Raw genomic sequence first — 17,892 nt, 5'->3', positions numbered from 1 at the left:
GTTAAAGTGTGGAATTAAAATGGAACTACAGAATAAAACAGGAGGCTTTTAATAAATTGGGCCACGGTGCTTATAGTTACTTACCAGCTCTCTTCATGCAAATCTAGAAGCAACTGCCTTTGAATAGGCTGAGCTTAAGTATGATTATTTACATTACTAATTTGGAATAATATTCTTCCTGGAAACAGATTTCAGGGGGAAAATATACTTCCTTAGAGAAGAGTATAATTTTGTAACTGAAAAATGTGTGAATATGAGCTAGTAATTGACTGCAGCGGTTTAATCCTTTTTCTAAAAAAAGGGTCACCATGCTCATGATCTCTAAAACATGCTCTCTCAGTGACCATTAACGGTTTGTTTTGTGTCAGGCAATGTTTTTGGGTTTGGGATTTTTAGAGAGATTTTTCAGCCTCCTGTTTGAGCATTGGTGATGTCAGTTATTTACATTTCAGTTAAATGTTTGTCGTAGCTTTCAAATACACGGGGGCTGTAGACAGACAGTGTTTATCCCATTGTAAAGACTGTCAGAAATGGCTGACTCTAACAACACACTCAGGCCCTGTATTTATGTTTTATTCTCTAAACTCTTGGGCCCATTGGGGATGGTGACCATAGCCAGGGTGAAGAGGGACAATCCCCCCCAATAATACAAAATCTTCATCATCAGAAACAGAAACAATAAAATTAAAAACTGTTGGAGAACTAATGCATGGAACAAAAGCGGTGTTAAATGGAACGTGGTAAGTTTCTTCAAATATCTCTACAGAGATTTAGTATTGCCCTGTGTGTATATGTGTGAGTATGTGTATATAAATATATATATATGACATATATATACAGACCAAATAGATTTTAGAAGCAAATACTCTCTTATAAAGACTCCGTATTGTTGCTTAAAGTATATTTAAGAATACAGTGAGAATTGTGATTCCCAAACTATTGCACATTTAATTTTGGTGCTACAGATATTTGCAGCCAAAGAGCTGTGTTTTCCTAGTGTAGCAGAGTAGTATGGTCTTTAAAGACAGAATTGCCAGCCTGTCACCATCTTACATAAGGAAAAAAAGGCATAATGTATGAAAAAGAGTGAAAATTACAGTCATAGCGAATTTACCTTAATCATGAACCAGTGGCTTGACCCACGTTGTCTTTTGTAATCTTCGGTATCTCCATGCATGTGCACACAGGCACAGTATCTGTATATAATTGAACATACAATATTCTCTAGAGCCTCACAGTGGATTCATTTCTTAGGCTGACTGAAGATGTAAAAAATTTACCTTTAGGCATTATTGGAGCAATGAAAAGCTTGACTGGCCTGTTTGTGAGCGGGAGGTGTTCCTGGCAGGGTGGCTCTGGGTCAGTTCCTGTCCCTGTGTCCTCGGCATCTGCCACTCTCCACTAGAGGACACCACTGGCAGAAACAGCAGCCGTCCTTTGAATGCTTACAAGTCATAAATCTATTTAGAAGTAGAATTTCTCTCTGACAACAGATTCAGGCACCACTGTGCTTGGAAATCACACAGCTCTTTCTCCTGCTAAGCTGCTTACAGCAGCTGTCTCCTGGTGTGGGTGCACAGGGGAATTACCTGGATAATCACTGTATATCCTGACAAAACTTAAACCTGCAGTCGCACAGAGAATAAATTCTGCAGAAAAAGTGGAAGTACACGCGTGCACAGTTCTAATTTCAGAAGGAAACAGCTGTGTGCCCACAGTCCAAGGGCACACTGGGGAGCCAGGGCTGTTGCTGCTGTCCCCAGGTTGCAGGGGCCTGTGAGCATGTCGGGCTGTCCGTCTGTCCGTCTGCAGCTGGGCTGAGCTGAGCTGTGCCACAGCTGCAGGCACATCCAGAGCTGGGGTGAGTTCAGCTGAGCCTGCTCCTCTCCACGTCCCCCTGCGGAGCCCTTGCTGCTGGCACGGGGCAGCCTCTGCCTTTCTCTCCTGTGTCTTTTGGCCACGTGAAGATTTTCATGCACAGTGCACTGGTTTACACCAAAGCCTTCTTTGGTATCTGGCAGTGGGCATTTCCTAGCCAAAGTTTTTAAAAAAATAAACACCCACATGCCACCTTAACTGTGCTTTCGTCCTTATAGGTTTTGTTCTCTGGGAAAGTAATTGATACTTTTATTTGTTACAATGAGAAGTTAAAACTTTAAGGTTCATTTTAGCTAAACATATGATGTATTTCTATGCAAATAGTGGATTAATATTTTAATCCATCCATTAATTTTTCAACTCAGGATACTCCTGTAGTAGCCAGTTCCAAAGCTACAGTGATGTCACGTGAAGGGAAGTATTTAATCAAATGTAAAGCTGAATTATAACTGTTTAAAAACAACTTAAAGTTCAAAATCCAAACTTTAGGAAGGGTGTTGAATTACAAAACCTAAAAATAAGGTTTAAAACAAAGAAATATATATTTTTTAAAAAGTAAGAAGCTAATAAGTTTAAACTAAAAAGTTTTTTACCAGCTAAAACTAGAATTTGGGCCCTTGGAACATGGTATATTGCCACTGAAAATCTAATAATTTTGCCAACATGGAAAGTAACAGAGGGAATTCTGTATTTATGCTTCCTTTGTTGCAAGTGTTAAGTACAGAACCTGAATTGGAGCATAAACTCCAGAAAGGATAATGCAGATAGAATAGTTGGAAAAGACGAGATGTAAGTAACCCTCCTGAAAATTAATTCACTTCTTTAAAGCGTGTAACAGTGAGAATTAGAGAGTTTGAATGTCTGTGTGATCATCACTGAGTGCCAGTGATGCACAGTGCCCCTCAACCATAGCTTGAAGAAGGTTCAGCAGTGTTCAAAGCCTGGACTATCAGTGGCCTGTAAGCACCAGTTTATCTGCAGATGGTCCAAGCTGCTGCTGGAGTAGAAACATCCCCTTCTGTATCAACTGCAGCAGCAGATTGGACAGTCCCAGCACAGAGGCAGTGGGCAAACACAGCAGGAGCTCTTTGCACAGCATTTCCCACCCCAACAGCCTTTCCCTGTCACTGCCTGGAAGAAGTCAACAGGTCAGGTGTGTGTTGTGTGCTGCAGGTTGGGCAAGGCAGCTTTATCTCATCAATAATTCCTTTGCCCAGAGTTTCTGTAATCTGTGGATTAACCTTTTCCCCAAGATGAACATATAAATAGGAACTTGTTACTAGGGGTCAGTCACAGAATATTTTTTAGCTTGTTTGCTGGAAATGGTATTAAAAGGCAAGTTGAGTTCACAGATAAGCTCTGCAGTGTTCTTGTTCCAAGATTATTGGGAGGTTAATTTCTGTACACAGTGGGTGTAGTTGACAACTGCTGCAGGATGTAATTAAATGCTGTCAGCTTCCAGTGTTGTACTGATTGTGGCTTTTTGCTGTCAGATCAGGCTTCTACGTCAGTTTAGAGCTAATACATCATATCAGAATGGATATAATGGATATTTATACATTCCAGGGTATGCAAAGTTCCTCCACTACAAGACAAGAGATATGTTTTAGTGTCATTAAAGCCCAGGCACTGATTTCTCAGTGAGGAGAACTCCCTGCCCAGGCACATTTCTGCCAACAGCAGAGAACAGTTTAGAAATCATAATAAAGTAATGATTAGTATGGTTTCTAAAGAAGTTTTTGTTTAATTTGGTCTGATGGTATTTATATATACATATATTTTCTTTGAAGTATTTTTAAGTTCAACAGTGATTTGAGACCATCGCTTCTGACTTGAGAACATATCACCCAGAGGCCTTCACGGTCTGCTCTGATGTTTGCAGCACCTCACAAACCCACCCTGTTCCTGTGCCCCACAGTCCTTTGTGGCTGTCGTGTAGGTGGGCTCATGGGCAAATGGTCTGAGAGGTTGGTCACCAGGGAGCACCCAAGGCAATCATGGTGAAAGCTGCATTTCACCTGCCCTTGACTTCATGACAGGTCTTTTAACAGCCACTGCTCCCTCTCCCTATGTCCTCTCCCACATTATTTCAGTATCTTCACTTTGGCTGGATTGCACTGGTTTTCACAGTCTGGATTGAGCAGAAATCAGCTGCTTTCTAGTGGCTGACAGCTCTCAGTAGTGACCTGTCAGATTCAGTGTTCAGAGAGACCTGACTTGCCTGCTCACTGGGCAATTCATTGTCCAATAAACGTTGAGAGAGGACGGGACAAGATTATGGAATTTTGCTTTCTATTTACCTGTTTGGGAACTTTCATTTTTGTGATTAATCAGAAAAAGTCAAATTAGCCTCAGCTAATGGAGCCATCTATGGAGATCCAGGAGCTCTCTTAGTATTATTCCTCTTATTAAAGCTGTATTGTTGCTTTCCTCCTCTAATTGATGCACTTACTAGAGGCCCTGTTAGTTATAAATAGACCAAACATTTATTTTTAATAAGCACAAGTGCTGCAATGCTCAGTGCTGTCTCTCAGGATATCTATGAGGGTAATTCCTATTTTCCCTAGCAATATTGTGTGTTTCCTGTAATGCTGCTTGGCGTGGCTGAAAGCAGCTGAACAGAGAGCATGGAATTCACTGGTTTACCTTTACCTGTCTTTCCTTTATGGCTTTCACTGACTCTTGTGGCTTCACAATTAGGATTGTGAGGGTGTTGTCCTCATCAACAGAAGTACAACAAGGTGCCTCTCTGGGACTTCACTGCTAAACTGAAAGCCTTCACTGCTAGACTGAAAAGCCACTGCAGAACTTGGGAGGAAACTGTGTAAATAAGGCTCATCCTTTTCAATTACATGATACAGTGAGTCAGAAAGGAGTCCTATTGAGTTTGGTTTGACCTGACAATGTGGGCAGCTGTTAGCAAGCAGAAAAATGAGTTAAGTATATGATGGTATAGACAGAAATTAGGTTTATGTCCACGGGATGTTTAGCGTTTTCAGGACAGGCCCAAGAATCAGGTTTTTTTGTATGGGTATTATCCCTAGGCCTGAACGAATTTTGGGTTGCTTGTCAATAGTAGACTTTCAGAGAGGATGGTCAAAAATGCCTCTCCTTTTGTTTTTGATACAGTTAAAAAGTGAGTCTCATTTTTTATATTGCATTTGAATGCTGTATCAAGTGCTTGCCTTTTCACCCTTCTTGTTCTTAGGTATTTGTCTTCCTCTGTGCTAAATCTAGGCTGTGAAGTTGCAGTTGGCATGCCTGAGCTGTGGAGGTGAAAAACCAGTGTTACCCAGAGGGCTCAGGAGCCAGAGGCACCTTTCCCTGGGCGTGAGCAGGGGCTGAGCTGGTGCAGGGAGTGGAGCCCCTTCCCCAGGCCCCTTTGCCAGCAGGTGCCAGGGAACCTCTGCTCCTGCCTGAGGAAACACACACAGAGCAGCTGCCTTTCCCCTAAGGCTTCAAAACCACCTTTCAGGCTCAGAATCTGCACTTTGCTGAGCAGGACAAGGTGGGATGGAGTGTCTGTCAAGGCCTCCCTGCTGGGGCTTTCACCCATAAGCAGTGGAGAAGGAAGAAATGGATACAAGAGAGACACTCCGTGATGTGAATGAATGCCTCCCTCCAATTCAAAGGACACTTAGCCAGTTCTGGCTCATGTTTTAATCCTGAACTAGTTTTTCATTGATATTCAGTGGTTGAAATTTTATTGTGGGTGAATTTACTTATGTTTGAAAACCCGTTTGAGGTTTACACGTGAAGTGGGGGATTGTTATAACACTAATTTCACTACAGAGAAGTGTAGCAGGGAGCAAAATTGCTTATTTTAATAGAAAATACTTCTTTGGTGTACTCTCCAGGGATTTTCACTGTATAAAGTCTGGAGAACTACTCAAAGAGTGTAGGTTTTCTACAGTCACAAATGTGTCCAGGGGTGTGTATGTGCATGTAGATACACTTGTGTATTTATTTAAAGGGAGAGGAAAGGTGGAAAAAAAAAGGAGAAGCCAGCACAATATTCAGTTGTTTTTCTAAGCAAGCTTTGAACTGCATTTCTTAGCCCCTGGCATTTTAGATAGAATCTTCAAACACTAGATAAAAGGAAAGAAAAAAATCCTTAAGATAGATGTTACTGTATTTTACTAATTAGTTATTATTTCTTCCATCAATGAACAGTTTTAGAATAGAGTTGCACAAGTGTGTTCTTTCAGAAATAGAAGTCAGCATGTTTCAAAGTATTTGGGTTCCATTCAGAAATAATTTCTTCTGAAATACTTTAGTTCCTGAAGTGTGTTCAAACGGGCTTTCCAGATCAGCTGCTGATTCGGACATTCTGCAGGACCAGCAGAAAACCTTCTTTGGATTAATGAAGGAAAAATAATTTTTCTAAATTTCCTTTTTAGTCTGCATGAAAATATTTATTTTGGAGGTTTGTCTTTGAGGGAGGGTCTACACCAGAGTATTTCAGTTAGTTCAAGAATATTTCAAATATGGGCTAAAGTCACATAGAACAGAGATAGCAAAGCTGGCATGAAATCATTTCAGGTGTTGAAGCTCAGCATTATTTCTGATTCTGGTCTACTTATTAACTAATAATAATACTTTAACAGGAGAAATGTATGGAAGCAAGTACTTTGGTCCAGGACATTGGATTTCACCCAATAACTCTTGCACCAAATTAATAAATTATGATTTAACTGGGATCATATTTTTCTAGGAGATAATCAGGTTTGATTTAAAAACTTTAAATGATTGAGAGTCGACTATATATGCTAAGTATATTATGCTCATCATTAATTACTCCTGGCATTAAAAAAAACTCATTTTATTCTCACCTAAATTCATTCCATTTCAGCCTCCAAATACTGGCTGTTCCTGTGCATTATCAGACATTTTCCCATTCAGGTCCTTCCACATTGTCATCCCAGCATATTTCTGCTTTCCCCAGCATAAAGTGGCACTTCTGTCATGCCTCCTGGTGAGACAGATTTCCCTGACCTCTGCTGCTCCACAAGTGCCCTGTGCAGAGAGGGGGGCAGCGGAGCAGGGCAGGGTTTGGTCTCCCTTCTCTCCTGGAATACTGAATACACAACCCAGAAGCTGTTGCAAAGCAGTGCCAGCTTTATTTCCCTCTGTGTTACTTTGTTGTTACCCACTGACTTGTATGAATTCAGCAGCATTTTCCCCCGGTTTGGTTTTATTTCTGAAGCACACGGTTCACATTATGCGACCGCTTTAATGAGTGCAACAAAAGCCAGCCAAGTACCAGCACAGGCCAGTTGGCCTTTTCATGTGTTTCTTTGTTGGCCTCGTTGGGTAGGATGGGGCATATGTGTAAATCACTCTTTTTGAGCTGCGTGTGTTTTTCTGAACCAAATGTCAGATAATGAGATGAAAACTTTATATTGAACTTTCTATTTAGTCTGCTCATTTTCGAATTTGCCAAACATACTTGTGTCCTCGGGTAAGTGGTGCTTCCGAGGGTGCCACAGATGCCAAACCCTGATAAAATCTACCCTATCTTATTAATGAACACACAAACAGTTGTTCCCCATCTGCTGCCTCTGTCTGAAAGGTTAGGAAGCCCTTCCTTCTTGATCACAAAGGACATAATTATTGTCTGTAGAGGAGTCAAGTACAAAGACAGTCCATCCAGTCTGACCGCTACTACACTGCAGGCCACCAAAGATTAACAGCTGCTTCTCCTTTGATTAGGTTAGGTAATAACAGTTACTTTAGTTAATAATTGGATGGATTCCCAGGCCATGTAATTCAGGTTTAGGCTGTCATTTTTTGCTGGCATGTAGCTGAGCTCTATTATTGGAACAGAGCCTGTAATCCTATTAGTCAGTTGTCACTCAAGCCATAGGAGAGAAGGCAAATTCAGATCCATTAAGGTGTTGTAACAGGTAGGTAAATAAGTCAGCCATGCTTGCCCACTGTGCAGGGAGCTGTCTTGATTGTTTGTCCTTTTTTTAAGGATTAATTTTACATTTTAAAATATGTTTAATTCATAATTAATCCATAAAACGGTTACATGGTTTGTCTAATTTATCATAATTTCTGTTTACTGTGTCACATGCATTAGTGTACACACACTTCCCACTAAGTTACTTGATTCATGCAGTGTTCTGCCTAAATTAGTGGCTGTGGGCTTTAAATGACAAGTTTATAATGGTGCAGAGATTAACTACATGCTTCCTGTCACATCAGCTGGGTTGGCTTTCCTCCTGTGCAAACATGACCACTGCAGTTCCCAACGATGGGCTTGGGAAGGATAAGGAAAACAGGCTCTTTTCATGGGTTGGGTTTGAGTGCTGTGTCTGCTCTCTCAGGAACATCTCTGTTTTTGTTTTCCTAATGTTTAAGACACATCTAGGTAGCATCCCCAAGGTTTTTGTGCCTACTTGTTCATTTGTCTCCGCTCTCCTGTGTCACCAGGTAACTTCAGAGCACAGAAATTCTCTTGTGTTTAAAAATCAAATTCTTTATAAATGTAATTTGAATAGTTGTGAATTTCTGAAAATACATATTAGCAAATAAAATTTTTACACACTGTTTAAAAACACTGTATAAAACCATGTTTATATATTTTCTGTTGTTCAAGGAAAGTGAATCCAATGGTATCAATTGCAGAATAACCCTCCTAGTCTAAATGTGCAGCTACTCAAGAACAGTTCCTACAGTGAAATTATGAAACAGGATTCATAAACAGGAGAGCTAATTTATTTGGGTGGCCAAGTTACAAGTCTGGAGGCTCCTTTTGAGCAGCAAAAACATGCAATGCTGGTTTATACTCTTTTCAAATAGGGATTTAATATTTATTCCCTCTAGGATATCTCAGTTTTCATACTCACATGATGCCTAATCTGCTCAGAACTTTGGGTGCCACCAGAATAAAAGTTGTAGTTACCTGAAAGGGTCTTTCATTCTAACACAGGTTCAGGCAGGGATCAATTTAAATAAGAAAAGTATGTGAGCAAGGGTTCTGAGTAACTGAGATGCCTCAGTCCACTTCTTTTGAATTCCTGTTGCAATATATATCAGCTAATGTAAAGCTTTAGCACTTCAGGACATCATCTTTTCAAGAATATTAGTTTATTTTTCAGAGAAAGACAAATTGGATAAGACGTCTCGCTCACGTATTTTTATGATCCAGGAAAGATTTCTTTAGATGAGTATAAAAATACTTAAAATCTGAACATTACCTCAAGTAGGAATTAATTCAGACATATTTTAAAAGAATTTGGTGTGATTTGGCAGCTACTTCAGCATCGCCAGGACATGGATTAGAAGTCCTGGAAGTTCTCCATCTTATAAGAATCTCTGGAGAGAAATACATGAAATGTGCTAAAAGCCATGTATCCCCACGTGGCAGTTTTACAGACCTCTGTGAGCACAGGTAACAAATACAGTGCTCATGGATCTTCCCCAGCTTTGCTGCTGGTTCTATCTTCCTTTTACTGAAGCTTCTCCCTCTCTTCCATGCATATTGTTAGAGATTTATTTTCATTCATAAGCATCAGAATGCTAATGAATTTTTATGAGTATTCTAGAAAGAGGAGTGATAGCACATGTAGGTAAATCATATAAAATCAGAAGAAATTACAAACTCCCTTCTGCTTGGTAGAAAAATTGTAGTAGTAACAGAAGTTTTTAGAATGCAAATTTGTATTTTGACAAGTAGACTTGTATTTTAGTAAAGTATTAGACAAAAGTGAACCAGGCACTCTGAAAAAAGTCTGTCTATAAAACAAGTGATGCTCCAGATTGAAATGGAAGGAGAACACATAGGACATGAAACAGCTTCAAAAGATGTATATATTTTTAAAATAGATACATGAAACCTCCCCTCAGAACAGGGAGACGTTGTTGCTTCTTTCAGTGTGGCTCTAGTGACTGATCTGGGATGGGGGAAGTTCCTTTCTGGACACTTCATTACCAGGTATTTTTGGAGAAAAGAGGAGTTCTGGAAAAAAAAATCACAGAGAAGAAAAGATCACGTGAAAAAATAGAAAAGGTGGAGTTTTGCATTAAAGAGAACACAGAGCTGAGGAACAAGCCAAGCGAGGAAAGGAAGCAGTGTACAAGTTCAAGAATGGAGCAGTTCTGAGGGGACAAGCAAAATGAATGCAATAACTCGGATATAACTCAGGGTAATGGGATGAAATAGAGAAAGGGCATATTTGGTCTGAATGACAGGAAAGACTTCTTGCCACAAGAGCTAATAGGTTGTGGCATAATATCCCATGAGAAATAGGGAGAGTGAGAAGTGGCAAGTGCTGGGCACATTTGGAGCTGGAGGAGCACTGACAGATAAATCAGCAGTGTCAGAGCCCTCGCTGCTGTGCTGCACAGCCCGCTCTGAGCTCTGAGCTCCTCGTGTGCTCCTGCTGTGCTCCCAAGGAAAGGCTCTCTGCAAACAACAGCATCTCTTTTACACCTGGGGGGCTTTCAGCCAAAGCGAGCAGGGAAAGGTTACGAAGGCCCTGGGCTCTGTCAGGGGGTGCTGCAGCACTGGGGGAGCAGGGCAGGGTGAGGTTTGGGAATGTTGCTGTGAGCCAAAGTGTCAAATAAAGTCAGTAGGATGATTTATGGCAGGACTGTTCCTGCGCTGTTTGGGTCTTTTCTTTACGGCTCTACCAGGAGTCGGTGGAAAGTGTTACTGGGAGCCAAGGGAGCTTAAGGAGGCAGGGGCTTGGGATTTTTTTTAGATGGGAGGAAGAGGAAACAGAGGAATAATGTATGAGTGAAACTCAAAAATAACTCTGCAGTTAAGGCACACTTACTGGGCTCACTGGGCTAAAATTAACTCCTAGAAATAATACTTATCAGCTAGCCTGTAGGAAATCACTGGTTGATTTTCTTAGCTGCTTGGTGAGTTGGCACACAGATTTCCACTCATTTGAGGCCAGTTATTCCTTGGAAGATAAATCTTTTAGTTGTCCAAAAATCTAAATGCAGTTCACATTAATTGTGGAAAATGCTTCCTTTTTTTATATCTGACTTCTGTGAAATGCTTTTCTGTAGCTTGTAAATTAAATACAATATAGCTGTTTTCTTGACTGAAACTTAATGGAGAGAAAGTTGCATGATTTAATTAAAAAGTAAGATACATACTTCTGTGTGTGATGTCTGATCTCACAGGGAAAAATGTTGCCCATCTAAATCATATTACAGCTGCTTAATTATTTTTGTAGTTGTTCAAATGAATGTTTTATTGTCGGAGTCATTAGGAGTTTTTTCTGTTACACAGTCTGTTACAGTAGAATACATTCCTTATAGGCTAGAAATAATCATGTTTATAGAGGATTTCCCTTTTTTGCCCATATGTGAAATGCTTGCAACACTAGGGGGAAAAAAGAAGAAATTATTTCTTATTAACTAGAATATCATCATCATCATCACTGACAAAATCAAGATGATCAAATACAAACTGCCAATAAGCGATACAAAATTAGCAGCTTAGAAGTAGAGAATAAGAAGATTTTGCTTGCTTTATCGTAAACAGGGGACATTAAACCAACTTTGCAGGAAAGGAAAAGAGTGAAAGTTCTTAAATACTGGATCTGCTGCAGCAAAACCCCAGTCATTTGCAAACTGTGAGAGTAATGATAGGATGGTAATTAAGTGTAACATTCTGGTATGTGCAAGTTCCAAGTGGATACCTCGGAAAAGGGATCTGCCTAAGCTATTTTGTGCTTATTTGTAAAACCAAGCCTGGAGGTTGTCCTCTGTTGGAAAAGTTTGTAAAAAGGAGGAATTACTCATCTGGAGATTGTCTGTATTTTTAAAATCATACAAAGCAGCATAGCTCCAAAGGTAATAGCAACAGATAAATGTGAACTTTATTAAAGTCCCTCTAATTGTATGTCCTTACAGAAAATATGGTATTCAAGTGTATCACCTGTGTAGTTCTGGGTATGCATATATGATAGTTGAAAGCATAACACCTGAGAGTTTCAACTCCTGCTCTAGAAAGCCTCTTCCATGTGCATGAGCAGTGAAATGCTCTTTTACAAAGGTGTCCAACACGGTAAATAAATGTATTAAGGACTTTCTACATTGACAGAATCCACAACTGTCAGATGTACCCTTTATGTAGACGTTTCTTTAATTTCTGTTGGTTCTCTTCTGTGTTTGTGTTTCTTCAGAACACAGCAGATAAAATTGCATTCCGGGCTGCAGGAGGACTGTCTGCTCTGGAAAATGTTCTTCAGATGGTGACTTCTCCCACCAACCTGAACGCAGCTGCCCGGGTTCCCTTTAAGTGAGTTTGATGGGTCCTTCACTTGCACTTAGAGTCACTGGAATATTCATTTCATATCTGCTGCTTCACTGCTTCTTCTTCTCCTAGTCCTGTGTTAGACTTCAGAGCAAAAGAGTGTGCTGTTCTCTATGCCATGGAAGGTGAAACACGTTTCCAAAACTCAGCCTTTGGTTTCCTAACTTGTTGGTTTTATTTTGAGCAATGATATATTTGAGCAGCAGCTAATTGTGTAAAAAGAGACAAAACTGTTTAACAGAGGAAGAGATACATATCTTTTGAAGTTAGTCTGCAGAGATCTCTAGTGGGAAGCAGGGGAATTTTTTAAAGGGTTGTAATTCACTGGAATCTGTCTGCTTTTAAAATTAAATAGTTGTAAGATACTGCTAGCTGAAAGGGCACCTACAAACAGGTAAATCAAAATTCTTGTGGATTAGAGAAATTCCTCTTTACGGAACAGAAGAATGGAGGGGTTTAAATGTCTAATCCCTAAAAAAGAAGGTGGTGACTAAGCAGAATTCCTGCAAAAACTGGTACCTCAGACCTCTTTTCCCTCATCTCTAACTGTAGGTTTGATACAGTCAAGAGCACATAGGTGCTTTCAGAGCACAGCTAGGCATGGTTTTAGTACAAACCCAGGATATCCTGGTGTGTACCATTGTCATCGTTTGTTTGTAGATATTTTGTAATATTGGTATAATTGTAATTTAGGCTCTACAGTGTGAGAGTTTGGATGAAAACTGGCCAATGATACGTTATGGGACATAAGGGTGAAGTGCTAGGAAAGAGCACTAAGGAAAAAGCATTTTGAAATATCTTGACTTTGCACTTCTAAGAGAATAAATAAAATTCCCACCTTTGCAGTCGTGCCAAATGCACTTGCTGCAGGTCCAGCCAGCTCCACTGGTGAGCAATCCTGAGCTGGGCCTATAGGGAGCAGCTCACAGACAGCCTTGGGGCTTCTTCATTGGTAGAGTCTCTGATTTTGAGTGATTTCATCAATGTGGGATAAACTTCATGAGGGACAGGAGTGCACTGTCTGCCCACATAAAGCCTAGTTTAAATTGAGCTTTAAATTCTTAGAATGTGCACAACCCACACATCTGATTTTTATTCTTTCCTTTTAAGAATAGTCTTGTTAACAATTTTAAGAATTGTTTTGTTTTTTGTTTTGGTAACCTTTGTTGAGAAGGTTTGAGAACCTTGTGTTTACATTACTGAAAACATTGTGTTTGAAGTTTGTGAGGCAGTTTGAGGATGTATTAGGTCTCGAAGGAGTTTGTGTGCTGATAAATAAAGTCCCATGTCAGCCACATTTGTGTGATAGAAATCACATCCAAACGGTTGATCAGAGGTTCTCCTCTCTCTGACAGTCACTGTCTGTCTCACAGCCCTTTCAGACAACTGGTTGCTCAGATTCCTGAGCCTGTTCAAGACTGAACTATAAAAAGAGTTTGTGCATCTTTGAAAAATTCTCTAAACATTGTTTTATTAACACAGATTTTCCACTAGCTGTATTTCTGAAGGAAATACGGGGGCAGAAAAGAGATTAATAGAAACTGTTCTGACAGCATTGTGTATTTAAAAACATCATCTGAAGAATTTTGCTGCACTCCTGAAATACAGCATTTCATTCAACTTCACAGCAAATTGCAGTCTCCAGTTTGTAGGCACCAAAAGTATGGAAGCTGGGAAGTTATCCATCAGCTTGCACGTAATTTGACACAGGATCCTGCTCTCTAAAGCAAACTGCTCTTGCTGGGTTGGTCTGTGAGAGTCTGACTTAGAGTCTGGAGTCAGCTGGAAGTGGACCAAGGAGCTTGGTCTTGTTGCATGGGATGCAGAGGCTCCTCTCTTGGTATTTCTGTGGCCTTTTTGGTGGGGAAGAACGTTCTGTGCAGAATCTGCACCTCAGCTATTGAGAGCAAGCAATAGTTCCAGAGGATGGGACTTGCTATGAGCAGTTTGAACCAGGCACAAACTGTATTCATGGGTATTGCTATGGTCTCACTGAAAGGATTTAAGTAATTTTTCACATACAGAGTGTTCAAGGGAGGTTCAAAACCAAGGGCAATCATAGAATATGTTTAATTCTTTAAATGAGGAAGAAAATTCAGATCACATTTCTTATTTAATGTAGAAACAAGTTTGAAGTTACTTTTCTTTCTTTTGTGCAAGTGTCATTTACATCCTGATTTCTTGAACTTTGAATCTAGTGAAGGAGCAGTTTTCTCTGGCAGTTTTCTGTGTTTAAAGACAAAGCAAAGCCCTGTGGAGAGAAGTTGAATGAAAACCTTTTATTAATTGCCCTCCAGTCTTTCACTAGCCAAATATGCTTTGCTAAAGGACACTACTGTACTTCAGATTGTTTGTGGGTGCTTGCAATGTTTAACCATTTGTACTCATCTTAAATTGGGAATTTGTCTGTTGCTTTGTGATGAGGATAAGCTATTTACAAGTAGGTGAGGAGATTACATGGGCTGTTATCTACATCTCTCTTTCCCCAAAATCCTGGCTGTATGGTGCAGCTCAGAACTCTAATCCCATGTCTACAAGATAAAGCTTTATTATCAGAAGATTTAACAATATGCCTGTTGTTTTGTACCACTGTCCAGCTCAGTAGTCAGAGCAGCAGGATGGGAAATGCTGTGAGGAGGACGTGACATTTATGAGACAGATGATACATTTGGTGTTGGGGCAATTTTCTTCCCCTTCAAATAAATCACTTGGAAAAGGGAAAGAGAAAGCAGTGGGTTATAGTAAGTTTTATTTTTGGTCTTAACGTAAAAATTAATGTCCAGCCATATTATTTCTCAAAGCAGCATTTTGTACTGTTCTGGGATTTGTCCACTTCTTCACAAAACAAGACATAGTCAGCAGAACTTGTAAAGGTTTGAGAGCCCTATGATACTCTTGTACAGAAAAGCAAATGGGAGCTGCACAGCAAAACAACTGAATGCCTTCAGATGAGGAGCAGAAGATGAGTCTCCTCCCCTGGGTTGCCTTGCAATGTGCAGCTCATTTACCATGACATGTTGGTAACAAATCTGCTCACAAATGAGGCTTGTAGGGTTTGTTTAATTAACATTTGGGAAATGCTTTGACTTCCTTAAGTGACGAGTATTTTAAAAGAGAAATTGGCAGTAATTGTGTAAGGAACAAAGTTGCACTTTTACAAGTTAAGATGGGATTGAAGTCAAGTTTAATATATCTTCTATTTTCACACAGTTTCTTGCATCATTTATTTAGAGCAAATAGTATCAGGGTAAAAAAGCTCAAACCATAATTACATACATAAAAAGAAGAAATGAGTGCCGCCATAATATTTTGGATAGTATTGATACCAATAACATTTTTCAGTAAGAACTATTTTGAACTAAGAGCTGGTTTTATATCTTGTTCTCTTCTTAAATTTTTACTTGGGTTTAGGAATATACACTTCTTAAGCTGCAGTGTTGCTGTTCATGCAGTTTTATTGTTGTTTCAATCCATAGTCTTACCCTGATGGTTCCTTACCCATCCCACTCTGCAGCCATTCTGTGCACCATTTTTCAGTAATACTTCACCTCCCAATTTGCAACTCAGCAGGTAATTATCAATACTGCTCCCCTTCCCCATCAGACTGCTGCATAATATTCAAAGTGGTTAAAAACGAGCTGTTTTCTACTGAATTAGCACATCCTAAATTTGATAATGTTTAGTGTTGTATTATTGCACTGCCAAACAGAGCTTTTAGGGTTATTCATTGATAATCAAAGTATGTTCATTTGTAACAGAAGTTGTAAGAATAGGGAAAAGCTCTACACTTGAAACAGGTGAATTGTTGTATGTTGGTGATGCTCTGGTTTTCGTAAAGCATAAATTGAGTTCTTGCCTCTGTATCCTGGATTTGTTTTCCATGGTTGCATACTGTTAACGCCTCAGTATTTTTAATGAAAGTTAAAGTTTGTCAACTTGTTTATATCAGGCAAATTGAGGAAATAAAGATGAGCTAACATTAAAAAATGATCATGTGCAGACATATAAACTGTTGAGGTCTAGCTTTATTGAAATGAATCCTCCTCTCCTCCTCCTTCATATTCATGTAAAATAAACATAACATACAGATGCATATCTTTGTCTAAAGACAGATTTCTTTTTTGGCTCCAAGCTTGTGTACCATAAGGAGGTTTTTATAATTGGATTTACTCTGGAGGAAAGCCTTGCATCTGAGGGCAGCCTGGCCGTGGGCTGGAGTGAACGTGCAGGGGCCAGAGCTGGAAAGCTGATTTGTGGGTGTGATACAAAGTTTAGAGCAACATCGGTAATCAATAGCCACCTGCTTTGCAGAGCCTCCTGCTCCAGCCCTTCAGCTGCCTGTGGGATCTCTGGATTTGGAATTCAGAGCAGTTATTTTCCTCCAGCGGGGAAGAAAAGGGTGGGAAATGCATCGGGTTTTCCATCCCAGCGAGTTTAAGGTGTGGTTAAATAAAGTTGTGGCTCCGGCGTGGCGTTCGCAGCCCCTCCCTTGTCTCAGTGGCCTTGTGCAGAAATGGTGACAGTTGACAGCTGTTGTTCTCTTAGTAAGATTAAAGTAAAGAAATTAGTTGTGCTGTCTCTAATCTGCCATTTAACACTGCCAACCACCTGGGGACACTTCTGTGTGACACTCCTGGTGCTGAACTCCAGTCAGGCCGTGGAGCCGAGGCAGAGCTGAGCGCGCCGTGATCAGAATGTGTTCAGACGAGCTGCTGTTAGCAAGCTTATGGTATCAATTAAAGGAACCCTCCTTATTGTTGTGAAAAATTCATTTGACATCCATTTGCTTCCAGCACCTTTTCAAAGGCATTATCAGAGTCTCTGGAAGCGCCAGTACTCTTTGTGACGTGCGCTTCACTTGGGAAATACAAAAGCGTGATGCAGTCGTACAGTGGAATTTGGTCTTTAGACAAAGTGGGAAGTTTTTGTGTTTTCGAGTGTAAAATAAATTATCCTCTTAGGGATTAGGAAACCCATATATCAAAAAGCATTTATTGCAGTGAATTAACTAAATCACATCAGAACTCTGAAATGCTGTCCGAATTAACCTACAAGTTCATATTTGACACTTTGGATGAATTACAATGTTTATATTTAAATAGAATTGATCTTTATTTTAGAATAGCTGATAAAATGACAAGCTGATTTAGAGCATCTTCTCAACAGAAAATAGATGCTACCAGTACAGTTTCTTCTCTCTCTCCCTCTAAACATACCTACACAAGGGAATAATCTTCATGAAAGATAGAAGGAGATGCCTAATGAAAATATTTTTCAGCATTACTGAGAGAAGGGAACTAAATCCCCTTGTATGTCAGGAGAGGAAGAGAGAATAGTGTTGCAGACAGATTTGTAAAAATGCATGTGAAGTATCCTGCTTCAATTATATCTAGGTGTTATCCTTGTAGGGTAAAAATTAGGTGAAATAGATGAAAATTATCCTGCCTTTGGTAAAAAAGTAATTATTTAATATTGTTTTCACGTCATGTAAGCTGCAGATTAAAATTGGTTTAATTAGGCAGTAGAGTAAAATTAATTACCAGTACAATTAAATTAAAATAACTAGTAATATGGTGATACTCAGAAAAGGAGGGAAAGTATAAATGTTCATTCACTTATTTTCTAAATTCTCCAGCTGAAGAGAAGACAATCCAGCCATACAAATGAAAAAATTTTACTCCACTTTTTCCAGCCTCTGAGCACTTCCAGCTTTCCTTTGCTTGAGAAATTCA

General features: G+C 39.7%; 1 protein-coding gene across 8 annotated transcripts in view; it reads left to right on the top strand.

Moving 5' to 3' along the window:
- The window catches only part of SCAPER (S-phase cyclin A associated protein in the ER), a 137,511-nt gene that overhangs the window by 74,989 nt on the left and 44,630 nt on the right, over nucleotides 1-17,892 (top strand). For all 8 annotated transcript variants that reach the window (XM_053988573.1, XM_053988574.1, XM_053988576.1 and 5 more), the window contains exon 24: nucleotides 12,030-12,145. In XM_053988573.1, coding sequence (XP_053844548.1) covers nucleotides 12,030-12,145 — 116 coding nt within the window. The remainder of the gene's footprint in view (nucleotides 1-12,029; nucleotides 12,146-17,892) is intronic.

This window comes from Vidua macroura, chromosome 12, assembly GCF_024509145.1.
Source record: "Vidua macroura isolate BioBank_ID:100142 chromosome 12, ASM2450914v1, whole genome shotgun sequence".
NCBI lineage: Eukaryota > Metazoa > Chordata > Aves > Passeriformes > Viduidae > Vidua > Vidua macroura.
This window is presented reverse-complemented; position numbering and strand designations above follow the sequence as displayed.